At 37.8% G+C, this 20,804-nt stretch overlaps 1 protein-coding gene across 2 annotated transcripts in view; it reads left to right on the top strand.

Annotated features, from left to right (window-relative positions):
• The window catches only part of cyp33 (peptidylprolyl isomerase cyclophilin-33), a 183,883-nt gene that overhangs the window by 44,117 nt on the left and 118,962 nt on the right, over positions 1-20,804 (top strand). For both annotated transcript variants that reach the window (XM_090381682.1, XM_090381683.1), the window contains one exon: positions 15,175-15,256. In XM_090381682.1, the coding sequence (XP_090237808.1) occupies positions 15,175-15,256 (82 nt within the window). The remainder of the gene's footprint in view (positions 1-15,174; positions 15,257-20,804) is intronic.

The raw sequence follows: 20,804 nt of genomic DNA on the forward strand, positions 1-20,804 counted from the left end.
GAGTAAAATTCAGGAAATATTCCGGCCTATTCGCTAGAGTTACATGCAGAGACTGGGGTCTGAAGAAGAGGGCGCTCGTCATCCTCTACAAGGCATTCTTCATCCCGGCACTGGCTTATGCAGCGGGAGCTTGGTACGCTAAGGCAAGCACTGCTGTTAACAGAAGGAAATTGGAAACCATCCATTGAATAATTCTCCTCACAACAACCAGAGCATGCTGCATGGTGAGCACCCACGCTCTCCAGGTCCTTGCGGGATGTCTCCCTCTGGACTTGGAGATTGTCAGCCGTGGGCTGCTGCACCAACACACCAAGGAAGGGTAATCACACATTTGGGATACACTATGGACCCAACTCTGACTAGACCACAGGAAAAAAGAAGTCTTACAGACCACATGAGAACAGTGTGGCAGAAACGGTGGAATGACTCCACTAAAGGCTGCATAACTAGAAGCTTTGTACCAGACATTGGACGTGTTTACCCTATTTCCCCGACCTGGTACTCTCCTGGACTTCATACCACTTACCTGCTGACATGGCATGGCTCCTTCAGGAAGAAGCTACACGATTTTGGAATCTCGGATGTAGTGGAGTGTAGATGCGGACAAGAAGAAACTTGGGAGCACCTGCTCTATGAATGTAATATATACGAAGACCTCCGTGGCCTGCTGTTTACCAAACTACGCTCCATCCTTAGAAATCAGGAGAACATAGTGCTGCAGGAAGAAGAAAACTATAAGGCTTTCACGCTTTTCGCTCAAAATCTCTTCGCGAGGCAAAGAGCACTTCCACCACCCTGAAACAAACTTCAGACTTTGGACCATCGATGGACAGAAAGAACACAACTGGCCATTGATGACCAGCTGAGTGACTACAGGACTTGAACACAAGTGGTGGGGACAACCTACAGCAACTGAAAGACAACTGAGTCCTAACTGGATGCAACCAAACACTGGGACCTAGATGTAGTTGGCCTGTCACGTGCAGGTGACACATCCTGGCCTCTGCCGAGACTAAGTCCACCACCTGGAGAATCAAAGTGAATGACTAAGATTGCAGCCTTGCTGCCAACTAGCCAAATGGTGACCCAGATCCGACACCTTTCTGGGCCTGCTTTATCTCCTTTTCCCAGCGGGGGGAAACCCCTGTCTCCTCCTCTCCCTGCAAAACCCACTTTCCCTCTGGTGTGGCATGGGCATGCCCACTGAATATTTGGGGGCCACCTTCTCTATTGGTCCCTTTCTTCTTTTTCTACCCTCCAGCCTTCCTTCTCCCACCCAAATTTGTCTACCTTCACAGCGCACAGCCCCACATGTCAAAATTGTAACTACACCAAAATTGCTTGCCCGACCCTTTTCGGCCAAAAATAAAACTCATCGTACAATCCATTCTCGCTCTTAAGGCAAATCTCTATGACCAAACAAAGCACCAATAGTGATTAAAGCAATGTCTTTTTTTTTTTTTATAGGTCCTAGCCATTGAAATCTGAGGAAAGTAGGTGGCAGGACCTGCCAGAGTACTGATTCCTTACTAGTAACACCTGGCTAGCCTCCACATGGTGCGGTATGGGCAATGTCGGGTCCCATCAGGGGCCTGACGGCCAATAAACCAGATGAACAATGGCACAACAGACTACACTATACACGATCCACACACTTTAAATCTCTGGCTTGACAGGGTACTGTCACTTGATACAGAGAACACTGCAAAGATGGGAGAAATCCAGGAGCCGCAAGACCCTCAACATACCAAATACCAAATATGCATTAGCATAGTGGTAGTTAAAAGATTGTGAATGGGCTTACAGTTATGTGCAGTATAGTGGAAATCTGCTTTGAGTTTTATTCCCTTAAATTAATTCAGATGGATGGACATGGTGAAGGCAATAAGTGCATAAGTATGTGTGCATGTGTGTGTATGTATGTATATATATTAAATGTAATATAAATCATGCGTATTAAACATGTAGTTTCAGTTGATGGATAAAATAAATAAGCTAGGTATGACAAATTCACCAAAATGTGCAAAGCAGCAGTAAAGGATGCAAAAGTTTATATAAGTATGTAAGAATTGAAAAGTCTGATAAAGTTTGCATAGATGGAAGTGAAAAATACACGAAGTGCCAAGTACTAGAAGGGCAAGGATAGCAGAAAAAAGAAATAATGTAAGTTTGTAAAAGGAGAAATAATGTGAAAATCCTATAAGTTATGATGAATTAAGAGAATTAAAGGATGAATTGCAAGGCCAATTAGAGGTGAGGGAACTGCAAAGTAACTTGATTAATACCAAATGATTAAACAAATAAAATAAAAAGTGGGAAAGCTGTCATCAGATATGGGTGGGCAAATTTAGTTAAGTCTAATATAGGGATAGCAAAAACTTGATGCAAGCTGAAGTAAATATTGATATATTTACTTCATGACCATGTATCAATGCTGAAGTAAATATTGGTATATTTACTTCAGCTTGCATCAGATTTTTGCTATCCCTATATTTGACTTATAACTAAATTTGCCCATCCATATTTGATCTGTTTAATTATTCTTCTTTTCGGTTCCCTCACCTCTAATTATCAGGGGAACACATCTGGTGAGTATGGGCTTGGCACACGCACACCCATGGTCCTGAGCTGGATATCATCATTTTGCTTCTCTCTCTCTGGTCCTGAGCTGGATATCATCATTTTGCTTCTCTCTCTCTCTCTCTCTCTCTCTCTCTCTCTCTCTCTCTCTCTCTCTCTCTCTCTCTCTCTCTCTCTGTCTCTCTCTCTCTCTCTCTCTCTCTCTCTCTCTCTCTGTCTCTCTCTCTCTCTCTCTCTCTCTGTGTGTGTGTGTGTGTGTGTGTAACTTAGAAATTTATTTTAGCTGGTGCAGCATAAGCTTTAGGCTTCCTTGCACTATGTGGCTAGTAATAATAAGAATAATAATATATTCAACCTCTTAATTCATCATCATAACTTACAGGATTTTCACATTTTCTCCTTTTACAAACCTACATTGTTTCTTTTTTCTGCTATCCTCACCCTTCTAGTACTTGGCATTTTGTGTATTTTTTCACCTCCATCTATGCAAACTTTATCAGGGTTTATCAGACTTTTCATACTTATATATATGTACGCACGGATGCAATCACACACACGTGTGTGTGTGAGAGAGAGAGCTCAAATGGAGGAATTGAGTTATTCCCAGGTTTTTAGCTTGCACAAACTGGCCTGTGAATATTCACTTCTTTAGAAATAAAATATACCTGAAGATATGAGCAGCATCTACACTGCCATTAAACAATAACGCGATGTGATTTGATTATATAAATACATGTATGGTGTAATACATGCATGAATCAAATAACAATTTAAAAAGAAAATAGTTGCAGAGTAACGAGTTTGAAGGAACTAAATCAGGGCAAGACATAATAGGAGGTACAAAAGCTAGGGAAAAAGCTTGTGAGAAGAAACAAAAACTTGAAATTTTTCAAAAGAAACTGGAGAAAATGAAAGACAGTATAATTACTAACTACTTCACTAAAATACAAAAGTTAAAAAGTTAAACTTGGCTGAAAGAAGGAATTGAATTATTTGTTGTATGTAACTAAATGCTTTTTTGTCATATTAATTAATGAAATATTAAAAGTTGTGGTTGGTCATACCTGATCCAAGCAGAATTCAGTCTTCACATAAATAATTGTTACCTTTGATCTGATAATTGTTATCTTTTTGATAAGAAGCTAAGAAAATTGAATTCTGTTCTGGTTTTAGTAGGGGTTCTCTATTTTTTTTTTCTCCTTTTTTCTGTTCAGGAACATTTGGGAACTTTGATATATTACATGGTGGAGAAATTAGTATTATTTTGATTTGAAGCATGCTGATATTTTCACAACATTGACATTTAGAAAAAACTGAGGGTACAAAGTTTTTTTTGAATGAAATTGGAAATGCTGATTTGGATGTTTGCATGAAAGTAAGGAACTAAGTTTGCTTCGTATCTGTCTATACATTAAAAAAGTTTTCCTCTTAGTGATATTTATTCGAGCCAATTGGAGAAGAGGGCGGGGCAATTACGTCACTACAAATGTGCAGGTAAATAATTACGTAGGTCATTTCCTGATTAGATTTCAATCAGTGCGTTATAATGTTAGTATATTAGTATAATGTTATTATGCAAATAATAAAACTATACAAATATTTACAAAATACTAAACTATTTACAATCATATCTCTGCTATATTGGGACGATGGGGCCCTTCATCAGCTGACATTAATATACAAAAAACATTACAATGGAACATCAGAAAAAAAATTTGCCAAGCGTGCTCATGTATTAGGAAGTGAAGCACGTGGTTGGTGAATGTTAAATGGAAGGAACACAAATGGGCTATTGGGCAGAATCAGACACTTTCTGTTGACAATGTAGAGTGCATATACAGGATGCATGCCAACGTTTCTTGCATTGCAAGACAACTCAACTGCTCCCATAACGTTCACCAACCTTGTGCATGTGCTTCACTGTTTAATACATGACCATTCCTGGCATCATTTTTTTGTAATGTTTTTTGTATATTAATGTCAGCTGATGAAGGAACCCATCGTCCCGATATAGTTTGTATATTTGTAAATAGTTTAGTATTTTGTAAATATTTTAAATATTTGTATAGTTTGTGAATATTTTAGTTCAATATTTTTGTCCTGCTCTTTCGGATGCAACAATATTCCTCATGCATTATGTGCAAAAGGCTTTTGCACATGATGGCCTTTTCCTAAGTGAACCATGTAAACGCAGGTCAATAATTACATAGTGATATTTATTCGACCTTAAGAATGCCGTGTGGTGGGGTAGCCAATGGGAGAATAGGGATGCAGGTTACACAGTACAAGTGGGCGAACAATTACATCACTACAAATGCACAGGTAAATACTTACATAGGTCATTTCCTGATTAGATATCGATCAGTGCATTTTGACAGGTGTGTCTTTTACATAGAAAAGATTTGACTTGCTCCATCATATCCCTACATTTTATGTAGCAAAGCGTGTGGTGGTTGGTGAGCAAAGCCTCCCTAGTATACATTAAAAAAATTATTTGAATGGTTACTGATTAAAAAAAATTGGCTCTGTGATGTTCGCTATATATCTTGTATATTAATACCATAAAAGCCCAATATTTCTCTGTATTGTGTTGTGAAGTTGCTGCTGTGCTAACTGGCCAACCATAATACCAAATATCACATATATATATAATGTCACAGCATAACTTCATGTAAACAAGAAATTATGTGATGTTATGGTATTTATGACAATCTTGTGTATGTCATATGTACTATGTGGCATAAGTATGTCATATATACGTGTACATTATATATGGTATGACGTATATCTTCTTTCAGTCACATAGCTCCCAGAGGAGCTATTGTGGCCACCAACAAATTCCTCCAGCTGCATCGATCATGTGCTCTATGAGTGGCATCGCAAAGTGTCATGCCCAGAAGTTCACTGATCCCATCCTTCCACCTAGTTGCAGGTCTTCCTCTGCACCTCTTCCCCCTCGATTTTTCCTTCCATTATATTCTTCAACAGAAAGTTTTCCATTCTTACTATATGACCAAAAAACTTGAGTTTTCTTTTGTTGATGCTATGAAGAAGAATTTTAGGCCTGCCAATTTTATTCAATACCTACTCATTTGTTCTTCGATTCAAGTAAGAAATACGCAGTATTCTCCTATAACACCACATTTCAAATGCCTCAATTTTTTACCTGTCAACTCTTTTCAGATTCCATCCTTCACATCTATAAGTGGCAACTGGAAAAATTAACGAATCAATGATTCTCAGTTTCGTCTTTAGGGGCAGATCTTGATCTCTCCATAATTTTATCAGATCAGTGACCAACGTTTTAGCAATTTCCTGTCTTCTCTTTACATTGTTTGAGCAGTCACTGTTTTATTTATTCTTGATGCTAAACTATGTATAAGTATAGTGCAAAAGCATCAATAATACATAGCCAAATCTGAATTAACAGAATGTTAGCAAAACGGCATCGTTTTAAGTTATATCTCTAAGTAATCAAATTCATCAACTTCTTCAATATCTTGCCCATTAACCTTCATTTTACTGGAACCTAGATTATCACCAAACACAATTTTAGTTTTACACACATTCAGAAACAATCCTTTTTTCTTACTTGCTTCATATACTCTCCTCAGAGTTTCTTTAAGATGATCCTTAGAATTACAAATTAGCACAGTACCATCTGCATAATGAAGGTTGTTTATCTTCAGTCCTCCAATTTTTATGTCAGTCTCTAAATCTTCCAAAGCTTCACGCATAATATCTTCGGCATAAAGATTAAAAAGGTGAGGTAACAAAATACAGTCCTGCCTGACACCGCTACCTATTGTGAAAAAGTCTGTGTTTCCCATGTTCGTTCTCACAGTTCCTTCCTGTTCCTGGTACAGTAGCTTAATCAGCTGAATTATGTGGATTGGGAAACCCACATTAGTCATCATTTCCCATAGTTTCTCATTTTGAACACAACCAAATGCTTTTGCATAATCTATGAAACACAAAATGACTGGAACATTGAATTCTTTGCATTTTTCAATAATCAGTCGTAGACTTAAGATCTAATCTCTGGTTCCTTTGCCCTTTCTGAAACTTGCTTTCTTTTCTGGCATTTCTTCTTCAAGTTTTCTTGAGATTCTGTTTAATATGATTTTAAGAAGAATCTTGCTAGCATGAGAAACTAGGCTAATAGTCCTCTAATTTGGGCAAATTTTCAGATTTTTTTTGATAAGGGAATGAATATTGATTTCTTCCAATCTGATGGCCATCCCGTTTCCCAAATTTTTAAAATCATTTTATGAAAAAACTCGGGGCCCTTTACACCTGTAGCTTTAATCAATTCCACTGGGATTTCATCAATCCCAGGTGACTTGCCACATGTCAGTTCTCTGATGGCTTTTTTTGACTTCTTCCTTCAGTGGAACTGGTTCATGATCACACTCTTGAAAAGGGGGTGGCAGATCATTAGTGTCAGCAGGTGCTCTTTAATTGTGTTCTCCTCTGTTAAAATTTCCCCTTTGGAGTCCTTAATTACATTAAGTTTTGGTCAGACCTTTTGTCTTAAGGAGTTAATTACATCATACATCTTAGTGTTTCGTTTGTTGTGATTTAATTTCTTTACATTTTCAATTGATATAATCCTGTTTGTCCTGGCTTAAACAGCACTTGATGTGTTTCCTTGTACATCCTGGGCTTTTGTAGTTTTTCTCTGTTCAATAAGTTTAAAAGGGACTTATGTAATCTTTGGCTTCTTGATCTTTGACCTTTCTCTAATGAGTACATCATATATACATGTACATCATATATGGTATGACATAAGTATGTCATACTCATGTGCATGTAGAGTGGTGCTCGAAATAATTGCATCTGATGAGGTTACCATCAGCAAATTCTAAATGGGAAGCATTCAAGGAATTAATCATAGCAGCTACTGGTCTTTTCATATTAGCTAAGAAATGCTCTTCAAGGTATAGGCCTAAATGGATGTTACATGAACTGATGAAACTCGTGACAGGAGTAAAGTGCATGGGATGCATATAAACTATTGGTGACACAGAAGCCTATGGGAGGTATAAACTAGTCTGTAATCAAGTCACAAAGGAGGTCAAGTTAGCGAAGACAGATTATGAGAAATCTTTGTCAAAGATTACCAAGAAAAACAGCAAATGCTTCTGTGCTTATATTAACAGTAGAAGGAAGTGTAGATATCAAGTGGCCCAATCACATTGGGCCACTTGATATCTACAGGTTAACTGTTGATGACCCTGCTCAGGTTGCAGACAAATCGAATAGATATTTTGCATCTACATTCACACATGAAGAATTCTTTAGGGAAGGGGATGCCAGAAGTATAAAACTCTAATGAGGAGCTAAATGACTTGATGAAAACTGAAAGGAAAGTGGAGGAGGAAATTGTTGAGGATGGACATAAAAAAAAGGCACCTGGTTTGGATGGAATCTACCCAGTTATGTTAAAGGAGGCAGCAAAGAAAGTAAGCAAACCCTTAGCCATAATTATGAGATCACCCTTGGAATCAGAGAAGGTCCCTGCAGACTGTAGATGTGTGAATGTATCCCTAATTCACAAAGGTGGATCAAAGGGTGGCATGAGTAATTACAGACCTGTTAGTTTTAACTTTTCTTACAGGGAAAATAATGGGGTCACTGGTAAAAGAAAATGCAGACTCATCTAACAAGGCTGCAATTATACTTCAAACACAGCATGGGTTTGTTAAGGGGAAATATTGTTTGACCAATTTGATCAGTTACTACGATGTGGTCACAAAGGAACTGGATGTAAAAAATTAATTTTTATATCATATACTTCAATTTCAGTAAAGCTTTCGATTCTGTTGCACATAAAAAGACTTGTACAAATTGGAGCAGTGTGCCAATAAGGTAAAGTGATCAGACCCTTAGCATTCCATTGCGGGACATCTGGGGGGGGGGGGGGTTTCAACCCCCCTCCTAGAAACAATATACAGGCAGTTTTCACTTTACGATTTCCTGAGTTTATGAGTCCCCCCCCTCCCAAGTATCAAGTATCAACAAAATCAAAAATATGAACATTAATTGCAAAAAATGAATGTTAAACATTCATAAATACTGCATTCCAAACCACGTGCATAGCTATAGAATACAGTGTACCCCGCTTTACGATATTAATCCATGCCAGAGACACCATCATATCATTTGTTGAACCCAGTAACACATTGTTTTTTGGTAATTTGTTTCAAGATCTCAGAAGTTGAAATTTTCGCTGTATAACTAAGCTATTTATCTGTCTAAAATGTCATTTCTAAGGTCACGCTCGATACCTTAAGGCCGTATAAAAGGTCGTGAGCTTGGTTTATAAATTGTATTAGTTACCAATTCAAATCATTGAAATGCACTACACTTTCATCATTATCATATGTTCCGTTATAAGAATCAATTTTAAACGCCTTTGTGATATTTTTCTAAAGCACATTTCTTGAAGGTCATGATATAAAACAATAAAAACAATTTGCACTTTCCGGTTTATTGGGCTTTTCTGTTACTGAAAGTGGGTAGTAAACTCGATCTTCTTGCATTTGCGAAAATATTGATAGCTGGAATTATGTGGTTTTTTACGTTATTATGGTGAAATGTGTTTCCCCTTTACTGAACTCTTCAGTCGTATAATAAACATAAATAAATTTTCATAATATTTTCTTCATTCCTTTTTTTAAAGCTTCGTAAACTTGTTACTCCACACGAATCATGTTAGTTTCAATTTGTGTGTGCCGTTAAAACATGCTTATGCATGCAATCGTGAAATTTATAATTAAAAGAGATTATATTAGAAACAAATGCCACTTGAAACATTTCTGAAGAAGACGCTCCTTGTGCAACAATTCAACGAGTGCCGTTGGATAATGAGTGATCAATGAGTGTGCATTTAGTCGATGATGATGAAGAATAAACATTCTTTAACATTTGTAAATTGTAAATAATTTCTCTATTATTATAATTTCCTTGATTTTACAGGCTGCATTTTTATTTTTTTCTATAAATCAATCATTGTTTAAACATAAACTAATTAGCTAACTAATTTCACTGTTGAGAACGTAACCCTTATTTTTAACCTTATGTCTATGGGAAATAAATTCCTGCTTTACGAGAGCATGGAACGAATTAATTCGTAAGATCGAGAACTACCTGTACACATATTTTTTATATATAAAAAATATTCACGTACAAAATATAAATTAAATGCATTTGCTTCTTTGAACTAATCTTATAAAATAAAATATCAAACTTCTTAAAAAAAAAAAAAAAAAAATATATATATATATATATATTTTTTTTTTTCAAAGAAAGGCTGAATTTCAGTATACAGTACCCCTTGTGTTATGCTACATAACAAAGAGAAGGTTGTTTGAAGGATGTGAACTGAGAAAAATAATTGTAATTGGAAGAGAAAAAAAATGCTTATTAGAGGGGATGTATTTTTAATTGATTTTCATTTTTGCTTAATGAAAAATGGTTACTTTTTTCTGTGAAATGATAATAATACATACTTCTTTTAACAATAAAAACAAGAGAAATTAAATAATATAATTAAATATATTTTTCTGCTGAGTAAATTTTTCTTAATAATTCTTCCTTATTTGCTATTTCTTCGTAAAATTCTTCACAAGAATTAGCAGAATTGCACTTAACTTGCAGTAATGCTTTTGGCGTTTTTACGGTCAGATGTGTTTTTTTGTTGATGTCCACAACTTATTTATTTATTACCGAAAAAACTCTTTCCGCTGTACCACTCATCATCAGCCATTTTCAATCCACTGCAGGATGAACACCTCTCCAGCAACTTTCCAGTTCCTTCTGTTTGTGCAATGTCCATCCATTTACTACCGGCAAACTCATGAATTTCATCTATCCATCTCTGTTGTTGTCTTTCTGGTTTTCTTCTAGCTCCCCTTGGGTACCATTCTGTTATTTTCTTAGTCCATCTGTTATCATGTCTTCTGGCTATGTGTCCTGCCCAAGACCATTTTAGTTCTTTAGTTTTGATAAGAATGTCCTTTACTTGAGTTTGCTGCCTAATTTATGTGTTTCTCTTCTTATATGACAGTCTGATTCCGAAGACTTATGGAACACTTCTGTAAGTCTTGGTAGGGTGTATACATACATTGATTCATTATTTTATGTTCAGACAAATTGCGATATTGCTCCTCAGTATATGACTATATTTCCTGAATGCTATCCATCCAAAATTTATTCTTCTCCTGACTTCCATACATTTATCATTATTACAGCCATTGACTTATCCCAGATAAGTATATTACTCCACTTTTTCAATTACTGCTCCTTCAATCATTATATCCCTTTCTGTATCATACTTTTTCATCATTACTTTTGTTTTAGCCATATTCGTCTTTAGTCCAAAATCCTTACTAACTCTGCATAACTGATTAAGATTTTCCTCTAATTCTTTGGGATCATGGCTTTTGACCACAATGTCATCTGCCAAATTGTAAATAGTTTAGGTACTCTCCATTCACATTGACTCTTTTCTGCGACCAGTCTAATCTTCTGAAAGCTTCCTCAAGGGCAGCAGTAAACAACTTCAGAGATATTGGGTCTCCTTGTCGACTCCTTTCTCAATTTTAAATTTGCTATTGTCTTTGTCTAGTCTAATAAAGGAGTTAGTGTTCTCATATATTTTCTTCAAAATCATAATATATGGGATAGCTGTGCCTTGTCTTTCCAGTGCCCGAAACATTGCCTTATGCTGTATGGAGTCAAATGCCTTTTCATAATCCACAAATGACAGGCATGATGGTGTTTTATATTCATTTCCTTTCTCTCTTAGCTGTGATATTATGTGAAGGTGATCCATAGTCAAGAATCCTGTCCTAAAGCCAGCTTGCTCTTTCGGTTGATTCTCATCAAGAATCTTCTCATTAGAATATTCTTTCTAATCTGTTAGTAACCCAAGCACATTAGAACCTATAGTACTAAGGTACATAACCTCTCATGTTTGGGGTTCACATAAAAAAAAAAAAAAAAGTAATGACTCTTGTGAACAACTTGTAGATGTGGGATAACAAGCTAATTGGTCTATAATTTCCAATTTCTGATTTATCTCCTTTCTTATGCAGCAAAACTATGATTGCATTATTCCACTCCTTAGGCATCACACCTTTTCTAATGCATTTTGTGAACAGTCTTGCCAGTTTTTGTGTCATGTCTCTTTCTCCCAATTTTAACAACTCTACAGTAACTTCATCTTCCCCTGGGCTTTCTGATTCTTCATTTTCTTCAATGCATGTTCTACATCATCATGAAGAATATCAGGTATGTCGTATGTGTTACTAATTTGTGATCCACCTTCCCCACTGCTGTCATCATTCCCTCGCTCCTTGTATAACTCTTTATAGTAGTCTTCTGCTATTTTAATTATGCCTTCTCTGCTATTTATAAATACACCATCGCTATTCTTCAGTTTGAGTATCATTTGTCTTTCCGTATTACTGCTCATTTTGCTGATTTAAGACATTTGTTTTCCCTTAATGCTTGTTCAACTTTTCTTGTGTTAAATCTTTTAATGTCCTCTCCGAGTTTCTTTCTAGTGGCTTTGCATAGCTTAGTATACTCCATTTTCTCCTTGTCAGTGTTTTCTTTCTCTTCATTTGTCGTCTTCGATTCATCATGACAAGTATTTCTTGACAAATTTTTTTCCTCTTTGGATTTCTTTTTACCTATAGGTTTCTTGGGCTTTATCACTCTCAGAAAGTTGTAATATTCCTTGTCGATATCTTGGTCCTGAGCAGTGTGCAGAAGCACAAACTTGTTCTTAAGTTCCAATACATATTGCTTTTTCTCCTCTTCTGTTATCTCAAAACCTTTGTATTATTTACTCGAGTCAGTTTTTTCCTTTCTTTTTTTACATCTAAATCATGTGTGCATCTTACCATTCTGTGATCACTTCCAACATTTACCTTGTTCAGGCATAAATTCAAGTTGAGGAAGGACAATTGCAGAATAGATGTGCAGAAGTTTGCCTTCAGTCAGCGAGTGGATGCTCGCTGGAATAAACTTCCATCTGTTGTTGTGGAAGTTGATAGCTTAATTCTCTGATTAAACATAATTATTGGCCATACAAGTGTTTTGTGACACTCTCACTTATCTGTGAGAGCTTCAAAATGGAGCAAAAAGTTACCTGGTATGAAAAGTTAAAAGGATAAAAAGTTTCCTAGTTTATAACCTTAAAAATTCACTCCCAAATCACCTCCTGATATATCCCAACTGACATTATGCTGATGACAGCATGATGTCAATTGAAAAACCTGCATGCTTCAATAATTGGATGTCAGTCAGACTCTTTCATGAAGTCAAAGTTTAATGATTGGAGATGCTGTCATATAAGGTAAAGTGAGCATGCTTGAATAATTCAATATGAGAGATGGCTCTAATTTTAATTTTTTGTTTTTCAACATTGAGACGTTAAGCCTATTGAGAATAGGCTTAACGTGATCTTCTACATTTTTTTTGCTGGCATGATAACTAACAGATCTCTGGAATTTTCCGTGGATAAATCAAAGAAAAACATTTGTTGAAAGGTATTGGAAGTTTCAGTTACATGGACCAGTTGACTAAGACTAAATTGAAATTGCTGAAATTATGTTGGATCTTGAAGATTCTGTGCAGTTGGCTCCATGTTAATATCATAGTACTAATATGTACAAGAATATCACCATTTTGTGCCTTTGAAAAGTGATTATCTGTTTTACAACTTCATCAATTTTGTCACTGGTGTATATATACACTGGTCCTATTCCCCAATTCCTTTTTGCATAGCAATATGTACCACTTCTCTAACAATAGAGTCACTGACAATAATTATTTCTTGTGGGTTCACTACCTTTCCTGATCTGTAATTACTGCCTGATGCACGAGCATTGACCTAGCATTGCTTCTTATAAAATTAAGATCATATAATAAAGATCAAGGCCTTTAAGGAATCGAATTTAGAAAAAAAAAAAGACAGCTCTTACCCGGATCAGATCTAATTTACCAACCACACCAACTGTGTGGTACTACACTCAGCGAGGTGGAGAATGAAAAAGGCCTGGGGTAATTATGCAGTCAGATATGAAGTTCTCTGAGCAGTGCAGATGGGCTGCCAGAGTAGGTCATGGAGTTTTGTCAATGATATATAGGAATTTTGCTAACAGAGACAAGGAACTGATTATATCCCCTTGTATAAGGCAATGGTCAGGCCACGCCTTGAGTACTGCATACAGGTCTGGAGGCCTCATTTTAGGAGCGATGTAGAGTTGCTAGAACGAGTACAGAGAAGGGCAACAAGATTGGTGAGAGGAACAAAGAGGTGCTCTTACCAAAAGAGGTTTAATTTCTGGAGACTAGGCACCTGCGAGGTGATATGATTGAGGTGTATAAGGCCTTAAATGGTTTAAGCAGGCTGAATGCTGATGAGATACTTCTGCTTGCTCAAATTAAGAACCTGAGGTGGCATAGATTCAAATTGAGGAAAGACAGTTGTAGAATAGATGTGCAGAAATTTACCTTTAGCCAATGGCTAGTTTGCCTTTAGCTAGTCTGTTCCGGGAATAGCTGGAACAGACTTCCATCTGTTGTTGTGGAAGTTGATAGCTGAATTAGACAAACATTTGGAGTGGACGGATGGGTGAAATGGAAAGTTTTTTTTTTTGCTGATGCTATATAAGCTTGCTTTCCTGCATCATATGCCGCAGCTAATGCTAATTTAATTCATAAGATAAGTAAATAATATTTATGAGTCTGTGACAGTCTGTCTTCCACATTTTAGCTTCATATCTGGAGTTATTCTAGGCAGCACAAGCTTTAGGTAAATTTCACTTTTCAATTGACTCCTTCCTTTGGAGGAGGTTAATTGGATGTTAGGTGTTTTTCTGTGAGTTTTGTTTTCTCTGAAATTTTTCTTGCACTAAATGCTTTTTTGCAATATTCAAGATAAAAATCAGAAAATTTCACTTAAGAATATTAATATTATATGTATCAGATTTTGATTTTTCAAAGTGATTTTATTTACATTATGATCATAAAAATTGCAGAGTTTTTGAAATGAATGTACATTTATAACATTTTGTTCAGATTAAAAATATATGAATGTTTTAATTTCAAATAATTAAAGTAATATACAAAGACAGCCATATATTTTGGAGACCTTTCTTCCTCATTAGTGGCAAAAAAAAAAATAATAATTAAAGACATTAAATTAAACAGTTGTTGGCATTTACCCTGTACGATGGATCATTTCTAGCTAGGACCCCCGGCCTATTAGAAGTATGCAATTTTTGTATTATATTGTTTTTATTTGTAATTAAAGCATCTAGATTCTCGATTTCACATCCCTCAGGAACTGAATTATTAAAGGTTAGGATAACAGTTTGCATGTGACAAAACATGGTCTGGGTATTGGGTATAGAACTAGTGAACTTGAATCTGAATCTGACTGTTTTGATGATACAGTCAGATTCTTGCTTAATGAGTATTTCTGTAAATACATTAGTCGTAAAAGTCTTATAACTAATGTATTTAGAATCCCTCTTTTCCATATCTGTCTCTCTCACTCTCTGTTTTATTTTGCAGAATGATTCTGAATTGTTTGGAAGAACAATCCGTGTGAATTTAGCCAAACCTATGAAGATTAAGGAAGGCTCTACTCGCCCAGGTAAGATATAAATTATTTAATTATCGTATTTTAGTATAGTATCTTCTAGTTTATGAATATTTGATCTTACAAACAAAAGATTAATTTTTGACACCAGAAATTAATTTTATGAACTCTTAGGTATGTCAATTTTGGTAGCTACACATTTGGTGGCTACATCCTTTCGAAAATTAAATGAATGACATTTTATTTTCATCAGTGGCAGATATTGTTGGGATATCAGATATGTGGTGTCACACAGATATTAGGAATGCAGAATTGGAATTTGGGGGAGTACAATATGTACAGAAAGGATAGAAAGGGAGGAGGGGTTATGCTGTTAATTAAGAAAAACATAAAAATCTAAGAAAGTGCATCCAGTTGACATAGATGGACAGTGCTACGTTGAGTCAGTTTGGTGTGACTTAAGCACTGAGAAAGCAAAAATAGGAATGTGTTATAGGAATGTGTAGAGTAGGAATGTGTTATAGGCCTAATCACTCGAATGAGTACAATGAACAGTTGTACAGAGAAATAGAGTGGGCTAGTAAATCAGAATGTCTTATAATGGGGGATTTTAACTTCCCAGATATTGACTGGAAATTTTGGGTTGGTCACTCACGCACTAGTAAGACTTTTGTGGACTTATTGGATGATTGTTTTCAGAAGCATGTTCGAGAGGCAACTAGAGGGAGTAATACTCTTGATCTGGTAATCAGCAGTGATCATTCGTGTATTAAGAATTTGCAGATATAGAAACCACTGGGTGGCAGTGATCACAGTGTACTGATGTGGGATTTACTTAAGGATATAACATCAGGGGTAAAGGGAAGGGTTTCTGCTCCCGTAAAGGTGACTACAGTGGTCTCAGACAGTTTTTAAATTCTATACAGTGGGACCAACTAATGTTGCAACAGCAAATTCTAAGTGGGAAGCATTCAAGGAATTAATTGTAAAAGCTGCTAGGTTTTCATACCGATTAAGAAATATTGTTCAAGGTTTAGGCCTAAATGGTTGTCAAATGAACTAATGAGACTCGTGGCAGAGAAGAAAAATGTATGGGATGCATATGAATTATGAGGTGATACAGAAGCCTATGGCAGATATAAGCTAGTCTGTAATCAAGTCACAAAGGAGGTTAGTCAGGCGAAGGCAGATTACAAGAAATCTTTGGCAAAGGATGCTAAGAAAAACAGCAAGGATTTCTTTACTTATATAAACTTTAAAAGGAAGGGGATGAATCAGATTGGTCCACTTGATATCGATGGTTCGACTGTTGATGATCTTGCTCAGACAGCTAACAAACTGAATGAGTATTTCGCATTCAGTTTGTTAGCTGAATTCAGTTTGTTAGCTACATTCAGTTTGTTAGCTACATTCACACATGAGGAATTATTAAGGAAGGAAAATTCCAGAAGTTTATCAAACTGTAACAGGGTGCTTAATGATTTTGTAATAACTGAGAGCAAAGTGGAGGAGAAAAAGTTAAACATAAGAAAGGCTCCTGGGGTGGATGGTATCTATCCAGTTATATTAAAGGAGGCAGCAAAGGAACTAAGCAAACCCTTAGCCATAATCATGAGAGCATCCTTGGACTCGGGAAGTCCTCACGGACTGGAGATGTGCGAATGTATCCCAAATTCACAATGGGAGATCAAAGGATGATGCGAATAATTACAAACCAGTTAAACTTCTGTTCCAGGTAAAATAATGGAGTTACTGGTTAAAGAAGCATTGCAGGATCACCTAGACAAGACTGCAGTAATTATTCAGATACAGCATGGGTTTGATTTTGTAATAATGAAGAGCAAAGTGGAGGAGAAATTGTTGAAGTTAAACATAAAAAAGGCACCTGTGGCAGATTAGATCTATCCAGTTATATTGAAGGAGGCAGCAAGGGAAGTAAGCAAACCATTAGTCATAATTATGAGAGCATCCTTAGATTCAGGGGAGGTCCCCATGGACTGGAGATGTGCAAATGTATCCCCAATTCACAATGAGGGTTCAAAGGGTGACACATAATTATTGACCTGTTAGTTTAACTTCTGTTCCGAAGAAAATAATGTAGGCACTGGTTAAAGAAGTGATGCAGGATCACCTAGACAAGACTGCAGTAATAGTTCAGACACAGCATGGGTTTGTTAAGGGGAAGTCTTTGACCAGTTTGATGGGATACTATGATGTGGTCACAAAGGAAATGGATGCAAAAAATAATTTTGATATCATATACTTGGATTTCAGGAAATCTTTTGATGGCTGTACAAATTGGAGTGCTATGGCATTAAGGGAAGTTGCTGCAATGGATAAGTGTAAAGTGTTTCCCCCCATCTCTGTGTTGCTTTCGTTGTAGGTGTACCAGTTCATTGGGAAGGCCAGAGATTTAAAAGTGTATGGATTTTGTATAAGTGTAATGTTATGTATCGTTGTTCATCTGGCCGTTTAGGGTGCCTCCGTAGCCAGGTGGGAAGGAGCAGGAGTGCATAGCACACGCTTCTTGATTAGACCGGGGTTCGAGCCTGTCACCACCAAATACGGAAAGGTCAGGGAATAACCACCGCATATCCCGGAGCAATATGGCCTTAGTTGCTAATGCTCCTAAAAACCAAATAATAAACAAACTGGCCATTTAGCTGCTGGACCCCTACTGAGGCCCAACGTTGCCCACACTTAGCCCCATGGAGGCAGACCAGGTACACAGTAGTACGAAGCTTTATTCTGGCAGGCCCTGCCACCTAGTTTCCTGAGATTTCATTGGCTAGGGCCTATAAAAAAAAAAAATAGATAAATATATATATATATATATATATATCTATTTTTTATATATATAAATATATATAAAAAATTTTATATATATATATAAAAAAAAAAAAATGATGCAACACGTGGCGATTTTCAGGGTAAGACGCTAAAGAGATTATTAGAGGCCCAATGATTTGATCCATTAAAATTTTAGTAGTGTTGGGCATACGCTATGATGTTTAGTCAGAGTGGGGAGGAGACTGAAGGCTGGGGGGGAGAAGTCAGAAATATGGGGTCAGTAGGGAAGATGACCCCAGAGAAGGTCAGTGGGGCATGCCCATGCCCCCACCAGGAGAAAAAGAGGGGTGGGCAAGGGGGAGCGTAAACAGCAGAGCCTCCCCCTCTCTCTCCCCTGCCCAGGAAGTGGAGTAAAAGCCCTGTGCAAGTGAGCACAGGTGTAGGATTGCCTTATGGCGTCGGCAGCAAAGCTGCATGTAGTCATAGTAGTTGAAGTGTCCAAGCCATGAAAGTTCGTCATTCCTACGATGGTCCTGACCTGTCTAGTAGTTAGTATATCCATTTTCGTGTAGATGATGCATGAGCGGGTATCCTTACATGTGTCATTCATATTTCCGTGTCTCTATCAGGTAGGTCGTTGTACTAAGAGTCTGCGAGGTCCCTCCTTATTGAAGTTACTTATATTCAGCAGTTGTGTTTTGCGCTGCAGGGGTAAGCAGCTCTTGCACGAGCTTCTCATTATTGTGGTTCTCTGTGAACAGCAATTTGTGTTTTGTGCCTGGTAAACAACTCCTGCACGAATTTGGCTAGTGCCTTGTACTCTTTGCATGAATCTAGTAGGTGCGACTCGAGATGTCTTGGGAAGTACGTGGTTGCTGTCATAAGTCTGCAGCGTAGGTCTTCATAGTTGGTACATTCATACATTATGTGTGTCCAGGTTTCTGGCTCCCCACAGGAGTAACGTGGGTCCTCCAGCATTCTGAAAGATGCTACTTTTGCGTTGAACGCTCCATGGCCTGTCAGCAAATAAGTTGCGAAGAGGCCGGGTGGGGGCTTGGGGTACACCCTGGCTATGGTGGGCAGAAATTTCTTTGTAATTTTGCCTTTGGTTGTGGCAGTCCATCGATCCTGCCATACCTGCTGTAAGTGCCTTTGTAGTCTGATTTTTTCTTCTCTCTGATTTGCAGCTGTATTTACTGTAAAGCCAAGGAAGGTGCAGGGTTGTCCTTTTGCAATGCTGTTAGTGATGCCGCAGTGAATAGCCTCTTTAAGTCCAGGGGGAGGTCCCCTGTTAATACCTGTAGGGCGGGTGTGCTGGTGGTACAGCAGGCAAGGGTGATGGTTAGCAATACTGTCCGTTGAGTGGCGTCCAGTGTCCGTTGATTTACGGCAGTTACGGCTTTTTGAAACCAGGCTGGAGAGGCGTAGGTTTTGCTGGTAGCAAGGTTGTTTTATAATACAGTGACAGGGTGTGTTTGTTTGTTGAGCCCCCCAATCTCGCCTTGTGATTCTGCCCACTAGTGTAGAGTATTTCTTAATCTTTGCTCTGATGTATGTCAGGTGGTACTGGAATGATAGTTTAGAGTCAAGTATAAGGCCAAAGTGTTTTAGTTGGTCCACTAGTTTTATGGTCTTATTTTCCACTTTGATTTGTGGTGGCCTGCGTAGGTCTAGTGTTCCTTTGAGCAAAATCGAGGAAGTTTTGGTCTGTGATATCTTCAGTAGATGAATCTGTGTCCACTCCTGAAGTATCCTCAGGGCCTGGTTTGCCTTGTCCTCTAGTTGGGCCCTGCTGTCTGCAGTGACCATCAAGATTAAGTCAACCGCGAAGACCTGGGAGTGGACTTCCCCCAGGTCCATGGCCAGGAACTCATTAAGGATCATGTTCCACAGGAGCGGGCCAAGAACAGAGCCCTGGGGCAGCCCATGTGAACTGGTCAATCTAGTTTCCCATAAAGGTGTGATGACGCTTATTGTCCTCTGTGAAAGATACGATTTGATAGTTTCGTAGAGGTTTTCTGGCACGTGGTCCCGCCGTAGTCTCGCCAGGACGCTCAGCCACTAAATGGTGTCAAATACCCCAGAAAAATCAATTGATATGACAAGAAAGTATTTGCTACTGCACGAGGTTGCAGAGTATAGTAGATTTCTTAGGGCTTCCACAGTAGATGATTGTGGTTTAAAGCCAAATTGGGTTGCCATGTCAAGTCCAGCTGTTTGGTAGTGTTGGCTAATTCTTGTGTATAGCAGTCTCTCAAACAGTTTACTTATAACTGGTAGCAGTGCGATTGGTCGATACGATTTCGGCGAGTCAGGTGGCTTCGCCGGATTTTTCAAGATGAGTTTTACATTCGCTTGCTTCCATTGTCTTGGGAAGGTGCCAGATTCAATGCAGCGGTTATACAGATTGAGTAGTAGTTCCAATGCAATTTCCGTTACCTTTTTAATAATTTCTGGCTCCAGTAAGTCTGGGCCAGGACATTTATTGTTTCGTATGAGGATTGAAGCCTGTCAGAATTCCTCCAGGGTAAATGGTGGTTCACGTTGGTTTGTACATATTCATTGTTCTCAGCACGGATTTGCAGTTGTTCTGGTAAGGTCGGGATGGCTGGTTCCGGGAAGATAGTGTCCAGTATATTGTTTATTGATTGGTGCCCTGCGGCGTTGTCATGATGACTTCCCCTCTGGGGAGCTTGTTTGTCACTATCTTGTACACCACGCCCCAGGGTTGAGCGTTTCCAGTTGTGCCTACAAGCATCTCCCAGGCCTTACGCTTGCTTTTGGTTATTAGGTTTGTGTACCTGTTTCTTGC

This window comes from Mastigoproctus giganteus, chromosome 9, assembly GCF_048544385.1.
Source record: "Mastigoproctus giganteus isolate SK-2022 chromosome 9, ASM4854438v1, whole genome shotgun sequence".
Taxonomy (NCBI): domain Eukaryota; kingdom Metazoa; phylum Arthropoda; class Arachnida; order Uropygi; family Thelyphonidae; genus Mastigoproctus; species Mastigoproctus giganteus.